We start from the raw sequence: 23,141 nt of genomic DNA on the forward strand, positions 1-23,141 counted from the left end.
TTGAACTGCACTTCGTGTTACAGCAATGTCAACAAACAGATAACACATAACTTGCATGCTGCTTGCCTCATTGGGACAAGGTGTGGTACAGTAACCAGAAGATTAAGTTGTTTGGTTGATTGATAAATTAAATTTGTCTATGTATTGTCTCTATCAATAAATGTAATGCTGTCAATGAAAACGTTCACATCAGAATTTATCCTTGTGTATCTAAAATATTATTGCCACACTAATTTACACAGTAGTAGAGTGATAGTAATTTGCTATTTGTCATATTGATATTTCAGATGAACATACTGTAGTATTCGTTCATTATTTATCATTCAGATGCTTTTTATTTACCTCCAGTGTCTTTGTTATCGATCATCTCCTTTTATTTGTCTACATCTTTACAGATCTGATGCTGTACACATTTGTTAGTTACTTAAAACAAAACTCATAGTGGAAATTACTGAATCATAATACTGCATCAAGGTGAACTGACCTGGATTACAGCATAGATTGTCCCCAGACATTTGTTTGTGGATTATCAAATTCCCACTGTATGCTAGGCTGTGATTTTCAACCACACCAATTTATTCATCTTAGACTGTGCACCCAAAGCAGTTTGACTCATGATCCTTTGTAAAGCAAGTCCTAGTTTTTAGCTTTGCTTCAGGAATCCTCTTCACTTATTCGATCACCTTAACAATTGCTCAATTTAAGCTTGTGTCATTTAAAATTAATTGCATGACTCATTTTAAATCTTACATGCCTTTTATCAAACTAGCATTAAAATTGATCCTCTTGGGCATTTGAATTTCAAATCTGCTTGGTTGCTGATATTGAAAACCCTCTCTCCTGGTGTCCAAAGGGTCCTGCCAGAATCATGACTTATTAAGGTCTGTTTAATATTGTCATTTTAAATTTGGAAGCATTCTGACATTATGCAGAGTAACAATGAATTTCTCCACGGCTTCTCCTATTGGACTTATAACTGTGGAAGACCATGAAAATGCTGAAAAATGGTGTGAATAGCATTTGCACCATGTTTACAAGATTTCCATACCTCCCCTGTTCCATGCACAAACAGGAGAAACCTTGTGGAAATTTGTTTTGTGTTTTTTGGTTGAACGATTTCTACCGCTATTATTTCTATATGAGTTACAGACGGTTAACAAGCCTCTAGTACCTTCTCATTTTGATTCTACAGACAACAACTAAACTTGGAACTTACATAGCCCGTATGGCTGACTATCACATGACCGTGTATTTATCTGCTGAAGTATTTGGGTGAATATATGATGACCTGTTTCAGAGCTGAGTTCAAGTTAGTACGTACTGTTGTTTATCTTAATTGCCAGAGTAGCTGTATTTCATGGCCTTCACATCTGAAGTACATACAAGCACTACAGACCTTTACATGATACCTTGAGTAGTCAGTCTGGGTGTTTATACAAGCAGAATAGTAAATAGATTTGTACAAGATATGCTGGCTGTGGATCTAACTCTGATAATTATATAGTCCACTTATATTTTAAAAACTTTAGTATGAAAGGTGCTTCAGTGTTGAACTATTGGACTCTGGAAATGTTACACTTTGTGCCAACAGCATCATTAGAAGTATTTTTTTTCTAATTGTGCTTTGTTGTTTACATTGACTTGCTTGTGAGATGTTTCTGTGTCAAAGATGAGTCACGTGAGCAGGTTAGCCAGCAGGCAGTAAACATATCTTCCCTCTGTGATCAGTAGTGTTCTCATCATGGTTGGCACCCTCCCTTGTGGTAAGCTTATGATCCTTCAGTGAAATTTGAACATTTTATTCCTACTTTTCTTCCATTAAATACTTTATGTGAATCTGCTGTCTTTAAATAAATTAACAACTCTCCTTTTTTGATAGAGTGTGACTGGAGCTGCAATGCTTGTAAGGGGCCCCTCAAAACCGACTGCTTGCTGTGTATGGATGGTTATGTATTGCAAGAGGGCTCCTGTGTAGAACAGTGTGCAGCAGGATTCTACAAAGCAGGAGAAGAATGCATCCGTGAGTTCATTATCGTTTCTACACTGTGTTGCGTGCTAGTAGAAAATAGTATTCCTTCTCCTGGAATTCATTTGCAGGATGTTGGTAATAAGTATTATTGTCCAGTAGGGACTGGCATCGATGCCTGAGGCCAAATGGAATTAGGGAATGGAGGATTCATTATATGTTAATTGAAGGATTATTTGGTGACAATTTGACTGGGCATGTAGATGGGAACAAATAATCATTAGAGTGTGAGTCTAATTATAAAAGTATTGAGCTAGAGTCAGTGTCGAACCAAAACTTAACCTTCGGTATTTAACAGTGTGGATAGGAAACCTCCTCCTGAGATTTTCCAAGGCTGGGAAGAAGGCAGTGCTAAAATTCAATTGGGGAATCAAAATGAAGCTCATAGCCTAGTTATCAAATCTAAACTGCCGACTTGTCTCATTGTACTAGGTTGGAGACACCTCACTGTGGTTCCAGACATGGTAGGAACTGCAGGTGCTGGAGAATCTAAGATAACAACGTGTAGAGCTGGATGAACACAGCAGGCCAAGCAGCATCATAGGAGCAGGAGGGTCTAGGCCCGAAACATCAGCTCTCCTGCTACTATGATGCTGCTTGGCTTGCTGTGTTCATCCAGCTCTACACCTTGTTATCACTGTGATTCTAACTCTATGAAAATCAGAAATTGGCTGATTGGGGAAAGGATTTGTATATTTAATGTCTTAAATTTCCACTCAACCCAAATCATCACATTATTTGGTTAAAATATCCCCCCCCCAACCCATCCATATAATTATTTTTCTCGTAGAACATATATAGGTAGTTTCTCTTTAATGCGATAGTTGCATTCTTGTGTGACTTTGTGCTATAGAAAATCACATTATAGAGAAACTGCTATAGAAAATCACTATACCCTTACAACAGAAGGTTTCTCTTATCCAAAAGCGTCCACTATTCATCCAATTGTGTTATAGCCAATTTGCGTTAACAAAACACGCATTATTAGTAGGATTACCAGTATTAGGGAGGAGGATGCCATTCAGCTCCTCAAGTCTGCTCCAGCATTCCATAAGATCATCTGTTGGTGATTCCCTTGCCTGACAAGAATCAATCTACCTCCTCCTTAAAAATACTCAATAATAATGCCTTCTGAGGCAGAGAGCTCCAGAACCTCTCAAAAGAGAAAAATGCTCCTCAGCTCTGAATTGGGGACCCTAATATTTACAATGTCCCTGAATTCTGAACTTACTCACAAGAGTAAACACCTTTTTCATGACCACCTTGTCAAGACTGTTCAGAATTTTGTACACCTCAATCAGAACATTTTTCGAAACTGCAGTGAAAACAAGCCCTGTCTGACTAAGCTTTTCTCATCAGACAATCCACTTATAACAGGTATCAATCCAGTAAACCCTCTCTGAACTGCCTCCAATGCATTTCCTCCTTTAAATATGGCAACCCAATAGTAGCCACCTATTGCTAAACTGATTTTTCCAGTGTAAATGTAAACTAACATCATTCATGACTCTTGACATAACTTTATCACAAGTACCCAATATTTCTTCTTGCCTGCTACATCCTGCCTTGTGGTGACTGCAACATCCCTTTGTTATCTTTGTAATGCCAGTATTATAGTGGTTGAGCATTCCTCATACAATCCCTATTCCCTACTGTCAAAATTTTGTCTTTTGCTCACCTTTCAAAAGGCTTCACTATTCCATTTGTCATTAACATTTATGAAGACATTTCATAAAATCTTTGTACTTAGGAAAATGAAACCATATGCATTTTAACTTAAATAAGCATTGTTTTACTTATACATTCTGTAGGATGTCATGAACGCTGTGTGAAATGTAGCAGACCCAGTGAATGTAGCCAGTGTGAGAAACCTTACCTACTGTTAGAAACACAGTGTGTTTGGGACTGTGGGAAAAGATATTACTCCAATCACAGTCAACAAAAATGCATAGGTAAGATTTAATGATTTTTACACGAAGAAAATAAGAAATACTTCTTTATGCATAAAGTCTAATGGCTTGGAGTGATATATATGAAATCGTTATTCAGCTATTGGGGTATCTCCATTTGTAATTCTGTTACCTGTGTATAAGCTGTATGGGTCCAATAGATATTACAGTTGGCTCAGTTTGGCTCAGCAGCTGGAACACTATATTCTGCATTCTGTTCTGTTACTATGGTGCACCTATGTAATGTATGATTTGCCTGGATAGCATGGAAACAATACTTTCACTGCATTTCAGTATGTGACCATAATAAATCAAATCAAATAGCATCTTTAATAAGATCAGGTCTACACTCTACACAGGAGGGTCAACATTAACAAGTTCCATTTCACATAACAGTCATTGAACCCTACAGTGTAGAAACAATTCACTTGGCCCATTGAGTCACACCAGCCCTTCAAAAGCATCCCACCCAGACCCAGCGCCAGCCTCAGCCTCCTACCCTATAACTGTAATCCTGTGTTTTTCCCTGGCTAATCAACCTAATTTGCACATCCCTGGATACTTTGGGAAATTTAGCATGGTCAGTCCACCTAACCTGCACAGGTTTGGACTGTGGGAGGAAACCAGAGCACCCAGAGGGAACCCACGTATACACGGGGAGAATGTGTAAACTCCACACAGACAGTCACCTGAGGTTGGAATCAAACCTAGGGTCCCTGGCACTGTGAGGCAGCAGGCTAATCACTGAGACACTTATGATATCCTGTACACAAGATGTAAGAGACTACGTTCTCAGGCACCAGTTCTATCTTGTCCTGACATCATTCTACACATGTCCTGTAGCTAAGTAAAGATATAGCTTATATTTTATTCTGTATATACCCCAATTTCCCTTTTAAGTTAACGATTTTTAGCTCTTTAATCTCACATCCACACCTTCCACAACCATCTCAAAGTTTCTTCCATTCAAGGTTTCTGCCTCCAACTACATTCTCAACCCTTTTTCAGGATGGGTTGGATGAATGTACTTCAAGTGATGCTCCTTTGGAAGAGGGAAAAAATACCTCGGCAGATTGCAATTCTGTCCTCTGATGATGATCGTAATGTAAAGGCAATGATATTACTTTTCTGTTCATGAACTTGAGGTTACCCAAGAGTGGACAATACCGTCTCTGGATCCATCCGGTTCTGAAGCAGTAGGGAGACTGGGGCACAAGCTTCACCAGAAGGCCTCTCCTCTACTGGAGTCTCGCTACCATGAGACAAGAGCAGCCTCTTGTTAAAACTCACAAGAGACTAGTTCTGTATCGTTGTGAAATAAGAAGACTCTTAGACCCTGTTAAAAAAGGAATGGTGGCTGCAGCCTTCTATTCAAAAATATCACGTCCACTTTTAATTTTATCTGAAAGTTTGGTATAGTGAGATGGTGGGAGATGAATTTTTGTATTCCCCTTTAATTTGTGTTGGAATTCCTTCTTCAAAAAATCATAACCATTCTGAAATTGACCTTGTCTCTCAAATTTCCTGTTTGGTATTCTACAAAGCTTGAACAAAGATTTCTATTCTTTCTCCCTAGTGTTTGTTTTTCAAATTTCGGATAATCACTCATTGATGGTGGCAGAATGTTTTTCTCAGCTAATGATTCACAATGATCTTCATATTCTGAATGTTTCAGTAAAAGACTTACTTTTTCCTCCATCAAGGTATCACTTTGTTGAATCAGTTTGTAAGAACTGTGGCTATCCTGTGCATGATTCTGGAAATCTTCTCAAAGACATTTTTATTTCAGTTGATAGTTGCTGATTTTCCCTACTTACACCTTCCAACAAACTGGTAACACCTTCTCTATGTTCTTGAAACAGTCATGTTCATTCACATTTGTTTCTTTGCTGTGTTTCTGGAGCTCTGCCATTTGGTTACCTCTGTTGGAGATCACTTGACAGTAGGCTTTTTCTTTTGTGATCTTATCTAGCTGTTGCAAACATTGATTTCTGTAAGAAATTATTGTTTTCCACTCTGCAAGACTTGATATCCCTGTATCACTATTGATAGTGGGACGAGTTGTTTAGCAGTTTATTTTTGGTGTTGGGCTTATTTGACTCTTGAATAAAATTATGTTCAAACTTAACGTGATGCTCAACCTTAAACTTTGCTAAGGTATAGTTTAGCTATAGAAGCTCTGTGGTTTGGGTTTCTAAAAGGTACCCTATAGGCTTCCAAGGCTTGCTGATGATTGTAGACTTCAGCTGACATTTATACAAATTAATAATTAATAATTCGATTCAATATTGGTTTGATCTAATTTGGACTTGTCTATTCTATTCCCTGGAGAGTTTTTCAGTGGCTATTTGCAGTGGTTGAGCAATTGCTTGTTGAATTGTTTGAAACTTTTCTCTGAATATTCATCTTGTTTTTTTTAATTTTTGTTGTAAGTTTATGTTGCAGCTCAAAAACATCCTTCCTGTTTCACCATCCAAACCTTTGTCATTATCATCTTCCAGTATATCATTGATAAAAGCTTTGTTATCTGCCACTCTACCCTGAAAGTCAAAATTCAGTTTTTGACTTCCCTCTTGCAGCTCATCACCTTGTTTCCTGGTGCCTTTTTCTTCACCCTCTGCTCTGCCCTTTCCTCTGAGAGAAATGAATGTAGTATGCTTACAGTTAAATAGAAGACAGTTAAAGAAATCTCCACTTCAACCACAACATGGGATCTGATAGAATGGACCACAGCTGACCAATCCACTTAAACTAGGATTCTTTTTTACCATCAATCATGATACCTTCATAGTTGAAGTTGAGTTAAGGTAATCAGATCTAAAATCTGATAGTGAGTTTGTTACATCTGGGATCAGAAATCATCCACTGGCTCTGTTATATTCCCCACAGGATAGGAATCATGACGTTTCCAAGGCATCCTCAAATTCTTGGGCAGTTACAGATTGATGCCTGTCTTTATCTTCTTGTGTCACTAATTCTGGACTGAAATGGCCATTCTCTGGAATTTGTCACCCTCTGTACCACTGGTTGGGCAGTGTTCCTGCAGATAGGGTCCTGCAAGGGCAGGGACCTTGCCTTGTGGTTTCCTGCATATCCTTCTGGCAGACTTTGTGTGTATGCTTTCATTTCCCATCTCTATGTATATCGGTACTCTACCTATACATATATGCCATATGGTTTTCAGCTAAATGACTCTCTGGCTCATTGCTCTCCCTGCTCTGGCGTTTTATATTTTCCCCCTTTCTCACCCCAAGCTCTGTAAACTGTCTCCAGAGCCTGCTACCTTGGAGTAGTTTTCCTGCACTTAACCTAGTCTATCTAAATAGTCCCAGTGCCTTGCTGCACCCTGCGCCTACCCTGGCCACTCACCATGGGCCCAACTGAGTTTACAGACTTGCTGTCTATTGTTATTCTTTTCTTCTCTTTCAAATTGTTATTTCTTCCTTAGCCTGCTGTGGACCATTCCTGGAAAATTCTTTTTTTTTCCTACTCCTTGACTGTTGCGACATTTCGTACCTTCCAGACCAGGAACCTCTGTAGTAGTTTTTTTGTTTCCAGCTGCTTCAGGTCTCCATTGGTCCAGCCACTGCAACCACTATCATGTAAAAACATCAAGCCTGCACTCAGGAGGAAAGCCATCAACAAGTTTTGTTGAACATAATGATATACAATTGATGGTAATTGTGAGCCTGACTAAGACTGCATGCTTATGTCTGTATTGTCCCACGTATACATGGCATTTCTCCTTTTTGTACGCACACAATCGCAATTCTTAGAAAAAAGACATAATAAACCGTTTGTCCACAATATCCAAAATCTCTCAATCTGTGTCTTTTTATACATAATGGCTCAGCATCCAATGTTCTCTGAAATACAGAACTCCAAAGATTCACAGTCTTTGAGTGAAGGAAATTCTCCTCACCTCAGTCCTATATGGTTGAGCTCTTATTTTGAAAATATGACTCTTAGTTCCAGATTCCACAGATCGGGAAAGCATCATTTCTGCATCTACCTTGTTAAGCACCTTAACAAGCAATTTCATTTTGTTCACCTCTCATTTTTCTATTTTCTAAATGATGACGATCTAATCTACTCTGTATCTCTTCATCAAAAAATCTCCCTTTCTCATGAATCAGGCAGAGATGTCATATACAGTCATGTATATCCAATCGTAGTTACGGAAATTAAAACTGTATGTGGCTCCACTTAGACCATAAATAACTGTAGTAAAACTTAATTTCCCTCGTTCTTCGATCCTCTTGTTTGCAAGTTAACATATAATTTTGCCTTTCTTGTTTAAACTACCAGCATATTACCTTCATGTGATTTGTAAACAAGGACAATCCAATTCTTCTGAATGTCAACATTTCCTACTGTGTCATCATTTCAAAAATGCTGGGTTTTTCTATTTTGCCTACCAGACTAGATGCTTTCATAATACCACACATGATCATGCACTTACCCACTCACTCATTATTTTCTGCTCTTCTACTCCTTAACCCATATCCAAACTATGCTAATCTATTCATCACCCCATGGGACTTAATTTTGTATTACGACCTCATGTGGCACCTTATCAAATTATTTTTGCATGAGTGCTTTTATTTACTCTTCTGGTTCCAATCTCCAAACATACTTTCAGAATGCTGAATTTAAGGAATAGTTATCTCCATTGTATAACTCAGATGCTTCCAGGGGTTCATTAAACTTTTTTAAATAAGTAGAACCCCGAAGAGACATTTATTGTCTGGTAACTATTTTGTAGATGAAAGGAGTCATCTTATTAATGCAAAGTAAACAGTAGATCAGTTGACACCTACCGTTCATGACTAAATCCATGAGTGGACGTGAACTTGGTTCATTGAATGTAGAGGATTTTTTTTGATATAGCATAGTACGTTATTTTCTCCGTTGTGGGATATTCAACCATTTGATCTTCCCAATTAATTGATGAATAATTTAAAAGGTTCATTTAATGTTTGCCTCAGATGTCCCCACTGTTTCATACCTGACACACCCAATTTACTTGGCCTTGCATGTTTTGAACTTCTTGACACTGCTGTTCATTTATCACTGCAGGTCTCCTCAATTTCAACAGTTTCATGTCTCAAATGATTTTTTTCCTCACCTTTGTAGCCTGTTCTACTGGGTGTTTAGAGTGTGTCAACACCTCGCAGTGCATTTTATGTGATGGCAACAACTTCCTGAAGAATGAACTCTGCGTTCCCAATTGTGGTCCAGGTTACTATGGAAATGTGTACAAGAGAACTTGTGAAGGTGAGAAACAAATAATAGCTGACTCGGTAATGGTGTGGGAAATCCAACAATGATCTCTGTGCTGCTGCATAACTCTATGTAAGTAAGATAGCCTCATGATCTGCCAGGTTAATTTAAGCAATTCACATAGGTACTTTGCAGTTTTGGGGTGTGTACAGAACTTTTGTGGTAATGAGTAGGTAGAAAATACAGTGCAGCAACTCTAGAAAGGCAGTTCCAATAAAAGTAGCATTGTATGATGCCGCATGGAACTCACTTTTGTAGCCTCAGACTTGCTTGGAATTTGGTTCTAACTCCAACTGTACAAATTCATTGATCAGACATAGTAGAACATCCCAGTTGAGTGGGATGTTAGAGAGGAGGTTGACAGCTGAAGTTCTGATCAAACAGAAGTCCCGCAATGTACAGCAATGTACAGCTGTGAAATGAATTTGTGCCCGTTATGTATACAGAAATATCAAGCTGCCCAAATAAAAACTTCAGAAGGAGTGAACCAGCAAAGATTCGTTTGTTATATTTATTAAAATGCAATTTTTGATAATTTTCAAGAGCACGTGGAGGCTCTGCACAGTACCAGCATCGCATCAAAAATGATCTTCCTCTGAAAAAAGGAAAGGGTGCCTATGTGCTTAGATTCCAGGCTGCTTACACACTGGATGTGGAGCAGCTTTCTGAAGACTGATCTTGGGGAAATTGACCTTGTAATTCTTACCTAGTTTGCAAAGCCTCTTAATTGTCTTTACGCTAAAAAGATGACATAGCCATGGCATAGTTAACTTGACAAGGTAAACATTTGTCATTCATTTCATTGAGTCCAAGGAAGATCTGGAGCTGCAGAACTGATTGCAAATGCGGTAGACAAAATAGAAGAGAAACGTGCAAGCTTTAGATTGGAATCCAGGTAGTGATTGCATCTTTTGCCTCAGACATCAGGTAGAGGAATAACTAGGTTTCAGATGCAATCAGTGTCTGTACAGTTGAATACAAGACTGCATTTTATAAACAATGGCCTGCTTTGCAAATAACTGTAAGCAAATGGGTCGTAATTGAAGAGCAGCTGCAGCCAGCAATTTTCCTTCTAAGTCACAAAACCAAGTTTAGATGCCTTATGTCCCGATGTCATTTGTGTTAGTTTTGTCTGTTGATTCCATTATGAAATCCATGCCCAAAGTTACTTACAAAATGATCTCAGAGTAGAAAGTGGGACCAAAAACAGACCTGCATTATTGTGCCATTTATGTATCACAATTTCAGGCTCTCCTAAAGTACATTGCATCTAATGACGTGTACTCACCGTTGTACGGTAGGAAACACAGAAGGCAAGTGCTGCATGGCAAGAACACTGTGATAAAAAGCAGATGTTCAGTTTTTAACAATATTTGGTGAGGCATAAAAGGATACTGAGGAGGATTCCCTTGCAGTTTTCTAATATAATGCCATGGAACTTTGAACATTCATCTGGGAAAGAAGCTGGGACTCAATTTGTCAGAATAGACCTTTGTGCTCCAGTTTCTGAAGTGAAGCATGAGCTAACAACTTTCTTCTCCGAGGTGGTCCGAGTGGCAAGTGGGATGAGATGATCTCGTACAAGGTGAAAGACAATCAGTTTAAGCATTGTAGCATGTATAAATTTGTGGGGAATTGCCATCTCGGAGCTAATTTTGGTCAATGATGCAACTGCTAAAGCTCCCATTGCAAGCCCTTCTGATTTACGAATGCCTTAGATTCATCATTATTATCACGTGCGTGGAATGCTTCAAAATATTTAACTTTGCTTTCAGTAAAGTAATAAAAAATACATTTTAAATTTTGGAAGACGCACATCTAATGGCCTTTCATCCTGAGACCTGGCTTCCAATGCAGTTCAGCTGATGGGAATAAAAGTCTTCCTTTATTTAATGGGACTCTGATTGTTAGAAAAACAAAGATATGAACATAAGAAATAGAAGTGGAGTAGGCCATTCATCCTTTCAGCCTACTCCTCCATTGAGTGAGATCATGGCTGAGCTACACCCACACCATTTTATTTTTGGATAATCCTCACGTTCATCGCTATGTTTAGCATGTGGAAAACTATCACTTCCAATCTTGAACATACTCAACAACTGAGCCTCCGCTACCCTCTGGGACAGAGAATTCCAAAGATTCATCACTCTCTGATTGCAGGAATTCCTCGCAATCTGAATCTTAAATGGCCTGCTTCTTATTCTGAGACTGTGCCCTCTTGTCCCAATCCCCCTCCCCAGAACAAAAAGCCAAGGGACCATCGTTTCTCCATCCGTTGTATTAATTACTGCAAGAATTGTTTCTATGTAGGAATGAACCCCCTCTCATTTTTCAAACTGAGGAGAATATAGGCCATGTCTGTTTAATCTTTCCTCAGAGGACAATCCCTCTATCCCAGGAACTAGTTTCATGAAATCTTTGTTGTCCTTCCTGCATGGGAAGTATATCTTTGCTTTGATAAGCTAAGTTAGAGCTGTCTCAATTGTATTCCAGCTTCTACTAAGCTTCAACATGAAACTTCAGCTAATGAGGTTCTGATTGATGATGTTATTTGGATTGACCTAAGGGTGGCTGGAGCAAATAGAAAATAAATGCCATATTAATACAATATTAAGACAGGCTTCTGAGCAGCAGCTGGAGGCAGAGTTGTGAGCCCCATGGTGGGAGCAGAGGGCAGTTGCAGTATAGAGTGGGTTAGCTGTCTGCGCAAAGAGTGCTATGCAGATGGAGCAATGCGGAGTACAGCACATGATCACAAGGCGGCCTGACATGTACCATAGCTAATGATGGGAACCTCTTCAATTCAACACTTTCAAGAGAGGGAATTTATTATATGTTTAAGGTCTATGTCTTATGCAGTAAGAAATAACAACTAAATACCTGTATTCTTAAAACCATTAATGAAATATTCTTGGAATGTATATTTTGCCATTATGAATGTTATATAAAATCATAGTTTAGGTGTTAGAGGGGTTTGGAGATTTCTGAACCTTTTCAAAAGCGTTATTTCAATCAAAAATATCTGGCAGCAGCTGTAACAGTGCTGTCAAACTGGCCACAAGGTTTTAGGCTAACTCATTTAGAATTGAATGGAGAAATTTTACTTAAACTGCTTCCATTGGGCCCTCTGCGAACTAAATGGGCTGCCCCATAGATCACTATGACCCCTCTTACTGGTGGTTTCTAGGCCTGGTGATCCCAGTTTCCAAAGAGCAGGCCATGGATCCAAATGCTTAGTTTTGCTGTTATTTCATCCTTTGCACATAGCCATAGTGACTGGATAGCTGACTGCCTTCATTGCTGAAGTCAAGGAAAAACAATTCTAGGCCACCACAAAACTGATATGGGAGACTTCTCTATCCAATGTTTCTTGATTTTTATCCTCTGTGAAATCCAATTTTGAGTAAAATAGCAAAGGAACATCCAGCACAATTATTGAGTGAATAAAACTTGATTTTTTTTATCTTTGCAGTTAATATTTATGCACCAGTCATTCATGCAAACAGATCTGTAACCGTGGGCATAGGAGGGAGCCAGACACTGGACTCTACCTATATGAACATTTACGATGCAGACACACCCATTGAAAATCTCATTCTCCACATTGTTAACCCCCCTGACAATGGGAGACTGATTAAAATAGAAAAAGAGAAGCAAATCCACCTTCAGAAAGGAGATACCTTCACTGTGCAAGACTTGAGGACACAAAACATCCTTTTTATTCATGACAAGGAGAAATCAAGGTAAATATTTTCAAGTATTTAACCTCTTCACTATACCCTGCTTACTCCGACTGTTGGGTGGCATTATTATTAAAAGCAGTATGCACTGTTGAAACATTATATTTGGTTTTAGCTTGTGAACTGCCTTTTTATTGTGTGATGTTTAGACTTCCATAAATCAATTTTGAAAGCCATGACTTGTGACTGTGTACAGCGTGATTTAATTTCTTTATGCTGAATCTAATTTCACTATAATGGAAATGAAATTATCAAAATAACTTCAGGAAAATCATTTGAAAATTAGTCAATTTCATGGTTTTCTTTATAGTACAGCATTAATAATGTATATGAGATGCAAAATCACTACATAGCTATAATCGTAAATTAGGTCACCGAGTCAACATTAATCAAATCCAAGAGTTTGTGAGCCACCCTCTATTAATCAAGTGTAAGCAGCTTTGCAAATATTGGTTTTGATTAATGTTGACTTGTTGACCTAATTTACAATTGTATGCCATGTGGTAATTTTGCATCTCATATATATTGTTAATGCTGTACTATGAAGAAAACCATGAAATTGACTAACTTTCAAATGATTTTCTTGAAATTATTTTGATAATTTCATATAGCATATGGCAAATATAATAAAATAATATGCCAGGCAGTAGCATTGACTGTGCTCCCTGTAGATAAATGCCATCTCTGCTCTCTCAGTATCCTAATTGCACCAACATTTCAGGATTAAGCTCCTAATGAGAGATTCATTCATGATTCACTGTCATTGTATACACATTTCTGCTTTAGCAGGTAAGGTTGAGCATTTTGTGGAATATGCTATCTGACTGCATAGACAAAGAGCTGAACTGAACCTGTACTACCAAATGTGATCACCTGACCTGCAAATATTCACTGAAAACTTGTAAAAATATTCACAATGAATCAGTTACAGCTAACTAAACATGGGGCAGGGTGACCCAGTGAATGGTACATTCTCTCAACGCTAATGTTCAAACCAACTGTAGTTGGAATAGTTGCTGAAGTGAAATAATGAGATGCTAACTTTCTAGTTGTTAAGCCTATCTCTGAATTGCTTGCACATTTGTGGGTGCAGTGTATCAAACTGCCTATTCAAAAGCTGGAATTATCCAAAGGCTAGAAATGTTTTCTGAGGAACCGCATTTGGAACAGAGTAGATATGGCAAATAAGATGTGAGTCTTCGCTGGCCGCTTAGTTGTCCTTATGTCCGCTTGAACTGCTGCAGTCCATTGGGTGTAGGTCGACCCCCACTACCATTAGGGAAGGGATTCCAGGATTTGACCCAGTGACGCTAAAGGAATGGTGATGTGTTTCCAATTGTGGAATGGTGATGGTGAGTGACTTGGAGAGGAGCTCACAGGTACTGCTGTTCCTATGTGTCTGCTGCCCTTGTCCTTCTAGAGTGTAGAGGTCCTGACTTTGGAAGGCCCTGTCTAAGGAGTCTTGTTGAATTTACACAGTGCATCTTGTAAATTGTGTGTACTGCTGCCAATGCGTGTCAGTGGTGAAGGGAGTGGATATTTCTGAATGGGCTGCCAATCAAGCAAGCTGCTTTGACCTGGATGATGTCAAGCTTGTTAAGCGTTGCTGGAGCTACACATATCCTGGCAACTGGAGAGTGTTCTATTGCTCTCTGACTCTATTTATGCCTTTTAGATGGTGTGCAGGCTTTGGTAATGTGAGTTTGCTGGCTGAGCTGGAAGGTTAGTTTTCAGACGTTGCTGCATTTGACCATGGGCTGCTTCAGTATCTGAAGACCTGAGTGGTACAGAACATTGTACAATCATTTGCTAACATTCCCACTTCGGTCCTTATAATGGAGGGAACGTCTTGGATGCAGCAGATATCGATAGTTGGGCCTCGGACTCCACTATGAAGAAATCTTCAAATTTTTGGGCTGACTTATTGTGGTTAAGACCTGCCCCACTCAATTCTTTAGATACAATGTTGCCTTTTCTACTGGCAGGAACATTTCAATTGTAATATTGCTGGCAGTTTTCAGCGAGAGGCTCAGAATTTCACTGATTCTCACTATCCCCATTATTGCAGTCTAAGTAAGTATTCTTTTCCTTCAAGAATCGTTTCAATATGATTAATATATTTTAAAACATTGGCCCAGTCCAAATTTTAGATCTTCAATATTTCCAATCTGTATTGATTTTGAGAAGTTATGGTATACAATTATGTTCCAGAGATATACAACCTCAAGTTCATTTAAGTACATTAATGATCAGTGCAGAGTGTGCTACAGAGGCAGTCTATGCAAAGGAGGTGCTTCCAGAATCAAAGAAAATCCAAAATCTGGTACAATCTTTATCTGAAGGGAGCAGAATTTAGACACTATCTGTATGAAATTTTTGAATTTCCAATGAGTGAATAGGATGACTAATGAATTGTAAAAAAATTGTGCACAACATACTATGATTTTAAGATCTCAGGAAGTTCTCATAAATTTCTATTAAAACTTGAATAGAAAACTGGGAAAAAGCACAAAAAAAGCAGGAGGTACCTGGCTTATGTTAAGTCTTTCAGTGTTTCTCACTTTAAGTGACCAAAGTCACTGGCATTACAGTAGAAAGTCAAAAGATTCCCTATGCAATATCAGGGCCTTTATGCACGTTTTTGTGCAGACATGTAGGGAGATTGTTTCAGTACAAACCCTATAGGCCCAACGTTTGCTCTATTGGTGATGGTGTAATTATCAGCATTTCATCCATTGCAAATGACAGCAACTTTTGGAATCTGCACATACTGGGAATTGAGAAGTTGTGTTTAATAATTCCGTACTTCTTTAGAGAGGTATCCAAAGCAGCTCAGTGGAGTGCATTCTCAGGGCACATGAGCAGTGATTCTATGCTTAGAGTCTCTCAACAATTGGAATCATATGGTAATTAGATTCTGGATGCAACATTCAGAATCCAGTGGGACATAGTGTCAGGAGAAGTGAATGAGTAATACAGAGGGAAACAGCCACTGGGGCTGTGTGAGTTGGAGCAGGTATTGAGGGAATTCAGAAGATATATGCTGAAAGGAAAGGAGCTTAATTTTCTCTTGAGGAGGATAAAATTCTTAGAATGCTTTGTGCCCTCGTTAATCGCTGATATCTGGATGAGTTTCTGAGATATTCATGGACTATTGCTTCACCATTGCTTCACCATGTCTCTCCCGGTGTACATTCATTAAAAGCCACTTGAGCAAGTTTTTTTGTGCTTTAGTCTGCAAATAATTTGGATGACATTGTTTCCCAGTCCTCACTTTTTCTTCTCTTCAGCTTAGTGTCAAGCCACCAAGAATGGTGTTCACTTGGGCTGTTTGAATATTACTTTTGGGAATTGTCAAACTATTGAGCCAATTTTTAACATTCTGCTGTTGAGAGACTTTGCAATATCGGTGAAATGTGAAATGTATATAATTAAACAGTTAAATCCTAATTTACATTTACAAATAAACAGCAGACAATAGCTAAGTAACTGAATCAGAATCAGGAGCATTTTACAAAACATTGCCAGAATGGATGGACTCAAGTTCATCAGTATTGGAGAATACACCAAAGGTGGGGATCCAGCCAGATTGAGAATGCAGAAACCATTTATGAACTAAAATTATTAATATTAGTGGCATTTTTTGAATAGCAGAATATTTTGTGGTTCTTTGCGTTACTCCTGTTTCTTTGACTATTCTACTATTCATCATTCAAAGCTCACAGAAGTCTTAATTTTTATGATATAGCTGCCATACATTGAAAGCCAGTAATCAGTCAGATGGTGCAATAGTAGTGGACCAGGGGCCAGGTTCAAGCTCCATCTGCTGTGGGGCTGTGGCATAGTATGCCTGGTTGATTTTTTTTATATATTTTAAATATATACTGCTTTAAAATAAATAGTAGGGGCCTGGGGTTCATATGGAACCTTTGGAAGAAGTGAAAGGAGGTGAGGGCTGAGCGGAGGTTAAAGTTTCCAGAACAAGTAATTCAACAGGGAGTTTGGAAAGGATCAGGAATCTAAGTTCAGGCAGATAGGAGGATGACTATGAGAAGGGCAGGCAGTCAACGCAGGACTGAGGGTGTTGTACTTAAGCGCAGGACATGAAACAAGTAAAAGAGATTGTAGTAGAGATTGAAATTAGGAGGCACAATATTGTAGGAATTGCAAGGGGATCATGACCAGGAAGTAAATATCCAAGGATAAACATATTATTGAAAGGACAGTGGTGGGCTTCCCTTGTTAGTAAGCAATGAAATTAAGTCGATAGCAAGAAGCAATATTGAGTTGGAAAGTGTACAATTTGTGAGGATATATTGGAGGAACCACAAAGGTAAAAGATTCTGGTAGGGAGTTCGACACAGGCCTCCAAGCAGTAGTCAGGATCTGGAGAAAAAAATAAATCAGAACATAGGAAAAGCATGATTACAATAATCATGGTGTACTTCAATGTGCAGATGGCCTGGCAAAATCAGTTTGGTAGTCGACCTTAAGAAAGGGAAATTGTGGAACGTTTACAAGAATTTTTTTGGAGCACCTTGTGGTAGAGGCCCCTAGGTAGCAGGCAGTTCTGGATTTGGTGATGTGTAATGAGGCAGACTTGATCAGGGAGCTGAAGATAAAGGAACCCCAAAGGTGCAGTGACCATACTATGACAGAATTCACCCGCAATTTGAGAAGGCGAAGATTGAAATAGATGTGATGATATTCCAATTGAGTAAAAATAATTACAAAGACTTAAGGGAGGGGCTGGCTGGATGTGATTAGAAGGAGATCCCAGCAAGGAGGACGGTGGAGCTGCAATGGTAGGAGTTTCTGGGGGTAATTCGGGTGGCACAACAAAAATTCATCCCAAGGAAGAAGAAACATACTAAGGGGAAGGATGAGGCAACTATGGCTGACAACAGAAGTCAGGGACAGCAAAGAAATAAAAGTAAAAGCATAGAATATAATGAAAATTGTTGTGAAGCCAGAGGATTGGGAAGTGGTTAAAGACCAGCGAAAGAACGGTTGAGAACTCTGGCAGTTTAGAAGGATGAGGAGGGATCTGATTGAAACTTAGAGAATCATATCGTAGAATCCCTACAGTGTTCGGCCCAACAAGTCCACACCGACCCTCAGAGCATCCCACCCAGACCCATCCCCCTTTAACCCATGCATCCCTAAACACTATGGGCAATTTAGCATGGCCAATCCACCTACCCTGCACATCTTTGGGCTGTGGAAGGAAACCGGAGCACCCAGAGGAAACCCATGCAGACACGGGGAGAATGTACAAACTCCACACAGACAGTCACCCCTGGGTGGAATCGAACCCGGGTCCCTGGCGCGGTGAGGCAGCAATGCTATCCACTGAGCCACTGTGCCACCCATGAAGAGGCCTGATAAGAGTGAATGTGGAGAAGATGTTTGCTGTAGTAGGAGAGACTTGGATTCAAGGGCACAGCCTCAGAGTGAAGGGATGACCCTTCAGAACTGAGATGAGGATTTTCTTCAGCACAGCATGGTTAATCAGTGTTATCCATTGCCACAGAGGGCTGTGAAGGCCAAATCACTGAGTGTTTTTCAGACAGAGAAAGATTGTTGATTGGTAAAAGGGGTCAAGGGTGATGGGGAGAAGGCAAGAGAATTGGTGAAAGAAATATAAGCCATGGTCGAACGGCAACCTGACTCAGTGGGCCGAATAGCCTAACATTGCTTCTTTATCGTTGCATCATAAACTGCTAGCCATGTATTTATTTTCAAAGCAACAACTTAAACCTCTAAAGTCAAATCCTCTGATGCACTTAATAATTTTTGTATGAGTCAACTAAGTATTGTTTGTCGAAGTTCACAGCATTAAATTGAACATTTTCTTTCTTGTACTTTAATGTTATATTTTCACATTTATTTTTGCCAGGAAGGGTCAGTTTACCCTGAAAGCAAGTGACCACCAACTATACTCCTTTCCAGAAACTGTTTATGTTCAGGCTCTGTCACTGAAGGTACTAAATGAAATTAAATATTTATGACTTCTCCTTTTAAAGCTTTAAGGACATTCACTCTATTTATCTGAAAGAAATTGAGGTTTCTTGCTATAAGTGAAATTGGAGGACAACAGTGCACAAATTTTAATCTGAACTAATCATTTTTCACTCTTCTCACAAGGCATTGTTGAAGCAGTTCTTCACCAATTATAATCAGTGGCAATCGCCTTCCAGAATTGAATTCTAAGTGTTGAGAAGAAGTTAATTGTCATTTTATGATATTAATGAAGCAGAAATGATTTTCTTGAGAACGAGAGGCTTCATGTTGTGATGACATTTTGTCCGAAATAAAGTATACCAGACAGGATTTGGTATTGCCTGACATTTAGCTGGAGTAAAATACAAGTTGTAAAAAAAGATATACACATTTGTATATCAATAATTCTTAACTTCCTAATGTGTTATGAAACAAATGCAACATGCATTTGGTGTTGGGTACTTGCTTTCTGGTTTGTTAAGCTGTGAGATAGAAAGACATTGCGGTGTTATAATTGAGACAATTACACTGATAAATAAAAAGGCAATTCTTTTAGGTGAAAACAAACTGATATGTTTTTTTAAGCTGCACCACAAGTTACTTGAAATTAAAACTTCACATTTTAATTGCAGCCTCTCTTAATTCAAAACATGTTCAATTGAAAGGCACAACTGCAAGTATTCAGTTTCAATGATCAATGTTCACATCCCCCTTGCTTTGTTTCTAAGGTTTACATATTTTCCTAAATTGGCTCCCTTAGCCCCACAATTTGGTATAAAAGCCTCTCTGATCACTCGTTGTGTGGCTCACTAGAAGATTGCCACCAGCACAGCTCAAGTTTTGAACCATTCCGGGAATCTGAAACTAGGAACACAGTTACAAATCAAGGACACTTAGCAAAACTGAGAAGTGGTGGAATTTCTTCTCATAGAAGTTAGTGAATGTCTGGAATTCTCTAGTCCAGTGGGTTGTAGAGGCATGATCATAAAAAGTGTTGAAAGGGGAGTGGATAGATTTTTGAAATATCAGGGAGTTGAGTGTTATGAGGAGTTGGCACAAAAGAGAAGTTGAGGCCTGGGACAGATGAGCTATGATCTTATTTACTGGCAGTCAGGCATGAGGGGCTGAATGGCCTCCTTCTACTCTTATTTGTTATGCATTTATAACGTTAAAGATTCAGAGGAAAGAGTGGCTGGACTGGCAGAGTTTAAATAGAAAGTGGCTGCTGTAGCTCTGACATGTATTGGCATAAATTGAATCTTCTGTCAGTCCTTCGAAGTAGATTATTATTGGGGAATAATTAACTGACAAAAGATCTCTTTTGATCTCTGCCTTTGTCGCATGGATTTACATATCACAGTAGTATGTTAAACTGATATCCTTCAGCATTTTTATGGAATGCAAACTTGATGCTCAAAGAATTAATAATTAATATAAGCATAAAATTTCTGTCTCCAGATTCATTTGTGCGAAATAGAAAGCCCCCTACATGGTCCCGAATCTTGGTTATGAAGAGCAACAAATGATTCAAGCTGCTAATTCAACTTGGGACCCTAAGGAAGTCCCATTGTGCAGGAAGTTTAAATTTTAATTGCTAGTTTTACCTTGTCAGGTCAAACTTAATGACCTTTGCCTTTGACCTGCGTATGAGTTCTACTGTACACAGGGGGCCAGGAGAGTCTGTCATATAAATATGCAAAATGCTGTTATACTCTACTTGATTGATTGTGCTATTTGAAAATATAGTCTGTAAGTGCACTCATTCATGTGAGGTTATTGTACTTTTGTAGCATTGTATCCAGGTCCTCCAGAGTTTTACTACCAACGTTAACTGCTGCAATTATTTGGTCCTACCGCCTTCTTAAATTTTGTTTGTCTGTTCTATGTTTGTCCCCCTTTTTATACAACATATTTTTCTTGACTGGGGACTTCAGTACAGCATTGGAAATTTCTTTGAGCCTGTGTTCTTTTCTATTGTCCCATTATTATGTCATTGCATCTAAAATGAATTCCACAGCAACTCTAGCACCAGTTCCAGCCACACTGTATCTCCCCTTCAAGAGATGAAGGTTGATTTTAAGTTGTGCAGGTCATCTTTAAGTGCTGCCAGTGTTCCACTAGTTTGGGCTCTCACATGCAGCCGTTCAGGAGCATGGTTATCAATGGCTGCACACTAGCAATTATGTTGGCTGGAAGCTAGCACAAAGTTGATGGCTGCCTGCATGAGAAGAATTGGTAACAACTTTAGTTGATCCAGTATTGCAGTACTGACACCAGTTCTCTGACAGCTACTGAATTAGAGCCCGCTATAAACCCCTTTAATCTAATATTTTGTTCATACTCATCTAATGAAGTAATTCACTGAAACGTTTCATGTTTTCATTAGCCCAACAATTTTCTCATCAAGTAGTTTAAAAAAAACCATTCATTGTAAACTCAAATTTATTTTATAAATCTATCCAATAATTGCTTTCAAATTAAGTCATTGAACAGAGAGATAAGTGATTATTAATTGATGTCTGTCTCTTTCCAGGGCCCCTATGTTCTGACTAATAACATCTTACTGCTCAGTAGAGGTGAATTAGGAACCATCTCTAACCTGATCTTGGACGTTCACGATGACGACAATCCCTCGGAAGTGGTACTAACGGTTTTGGAATCTCCACAACATGGCCGCCTCATTTTGCACCCAGCAGATGTAAGCGTACAGCAGTTCCAATTGAAAGACCTCAGAAGCGGACAGCTGCGTTATGTTCATGATGGAACCAACAGTCTGCACGACCAAGTGCTACTGCAGATCAATGATGGCCACAATATCCTGAATATTCTCTTCCAGATTGAAATTTCTCAGCAGGTACTGACCCAAATTACTTTTTCATGTATCATACTTAACGATGCAGAAAAACTCATCCAATCCCGTGCGGTCTTGAACAATGTTAGCTGAGATGTAACTGGGATATTTTTCACAATATTTTGTCCTATTAGCTTTAAATAAGGCACTGCTACAGCACTTCCACTTACAACAGCAGCTGCTCTATGCTTAATGAGAATCTATCTACCCCTGCCTTAAAATATTCAAGGACTCAGTGTGTATTGTGCAGTTGTCAGGTTAGACAAAACTATGATTTTTTTTTTATTCTGTGTGCCTATATTTATGAAGAACTGAAACCAGACCCCGGATTTCTGTATTAATGTGAGTCAGATGATAGCCCACACATTTGTGTGGCATTTGAATTCCACGCCGAGTGCCAAAAGCAATGTCTTTTAGCTTTTTGATCTGCATAAAACACCCCTCTTTTGCCTGAGCCATCTGATCCTATTCAAATTACCACTTGATGATTTTAGCTGTGCCTCTGCTTAACCTCCTTTGTCCTGACCTTAGTACGTCTTTCAGGCTCAGACTAATTTTAAAAGGCTCATCATACAATTTCTGCTCCACTGAGTCCACTGCCTCAGATTGGGAAAGAAATCATTGCTGCGTGCCTCACAACATAACCTTTATTGTGTTGTTTAGCCATTATGCAGCACGTGTGATGAAGGCATGATATATGTCATTGTTATTTGCAAAATTCAGTTGTAAAATGGAGATAAATGGGAATTTTGGTTTTCAGTTTCTGTCAAGGTGAGTCTTTTTAAGAAACTAATTCTTTAAGCTTTGAGTCATTATAGCAGTTTCAAGAAATCGTACAACTGAAGCCAAATGCCTGAAAAAACTATGTGGTTAGGTACTCGCTGAGTGGTTCACTAGGTTGAGCTGTTATGACCCAGGGAAAGAAAAACCAGAGGCCAGAGTGGGTTGATTCGTAAGAGAGATCCAAATCTGATGTGCTATTAAGCAGCCTCAAATTAGGCAGAGTAACTGAAAAGAAAACTTCAGTTCAGTGAGGAAGCTCAGTAAGTTAGGATCTGTCTGTGTGTCTCGTGGAGAGATGGAGGGAATTACACCTGGTGAATATGCAGAATGTTGCTGAAAGGAAACACTTGTGACCTTGTAAGTTGGGTAAGAAATTTTACAGCACAGACAGGAGTGATACTTCACTGGAATTGAGTGCCTTTGCAGAATGTTCCTGGAAAAGGGTTGAAATTTTATATTTGCTGTTTTTATAAAATCTTTCGAAATGGTCATCCTATAAATCGTTC

At 38.9% G+C, this 23,141-nt stretch overlaps 1 protein-coding gene across 3 annotated transcripts in view; it reads left to right on the forward strand.

Annotated features, from left to right (window-relative positions):
• The window catches only part of fras1 (Fraser extracellular matrix complex subunit 1), a 446,760-nt gene that overhangs the window by 247,728 nt on the left and 175,891 nt on the right, over positions 1-23,141 (forward strand). For all 3 annotated transcript variants that reach the window (XM_059646148.1, XM_059646150.1, XM_059646159.1), the window contains exons 24-29: positions 1,880-2,020; positions 3,838-3,978; positions 9,112-9,252; positions 12,731-13,001; positions 18,898-18,982; positions 21,535-21,855. In XM_059646148.1, the coding sequence (XP_059502131.1) occupies positions 1,880-2,020; positions 3,838-3,978; positions 9,112-9,252; positions 12,731-13,001; positions 18,898-18,982; positions 21,535-21,855 (1,100 nt within the window). The remainder of the gene's footprint in view (positions 1-1,879; positions 2,021-3,837; positions 3,979-9,111; positions 9,253-12,730; positions 13,002-18,897; positions 18,983-21,534; positions 21,856-23,141) is intronic.

The sequence above is a fragment of the Stegostoma tigrinum genome, chromosome 1, assembly GCF_030684315.1.
Source record: "Stegostoma tigrinum isolate sSteTig4 chromosome 1, sSteTig4.hap1, whole genome shotgun sequence".
Taxonomy (NCBI): domain Eukaryota; kingdom Metazoa; phylum Chordata; class Chondrichthyes; order Orectolobiformes; family Stegostomatidae; genus Stegostoma; species Stegostoma tigrinum.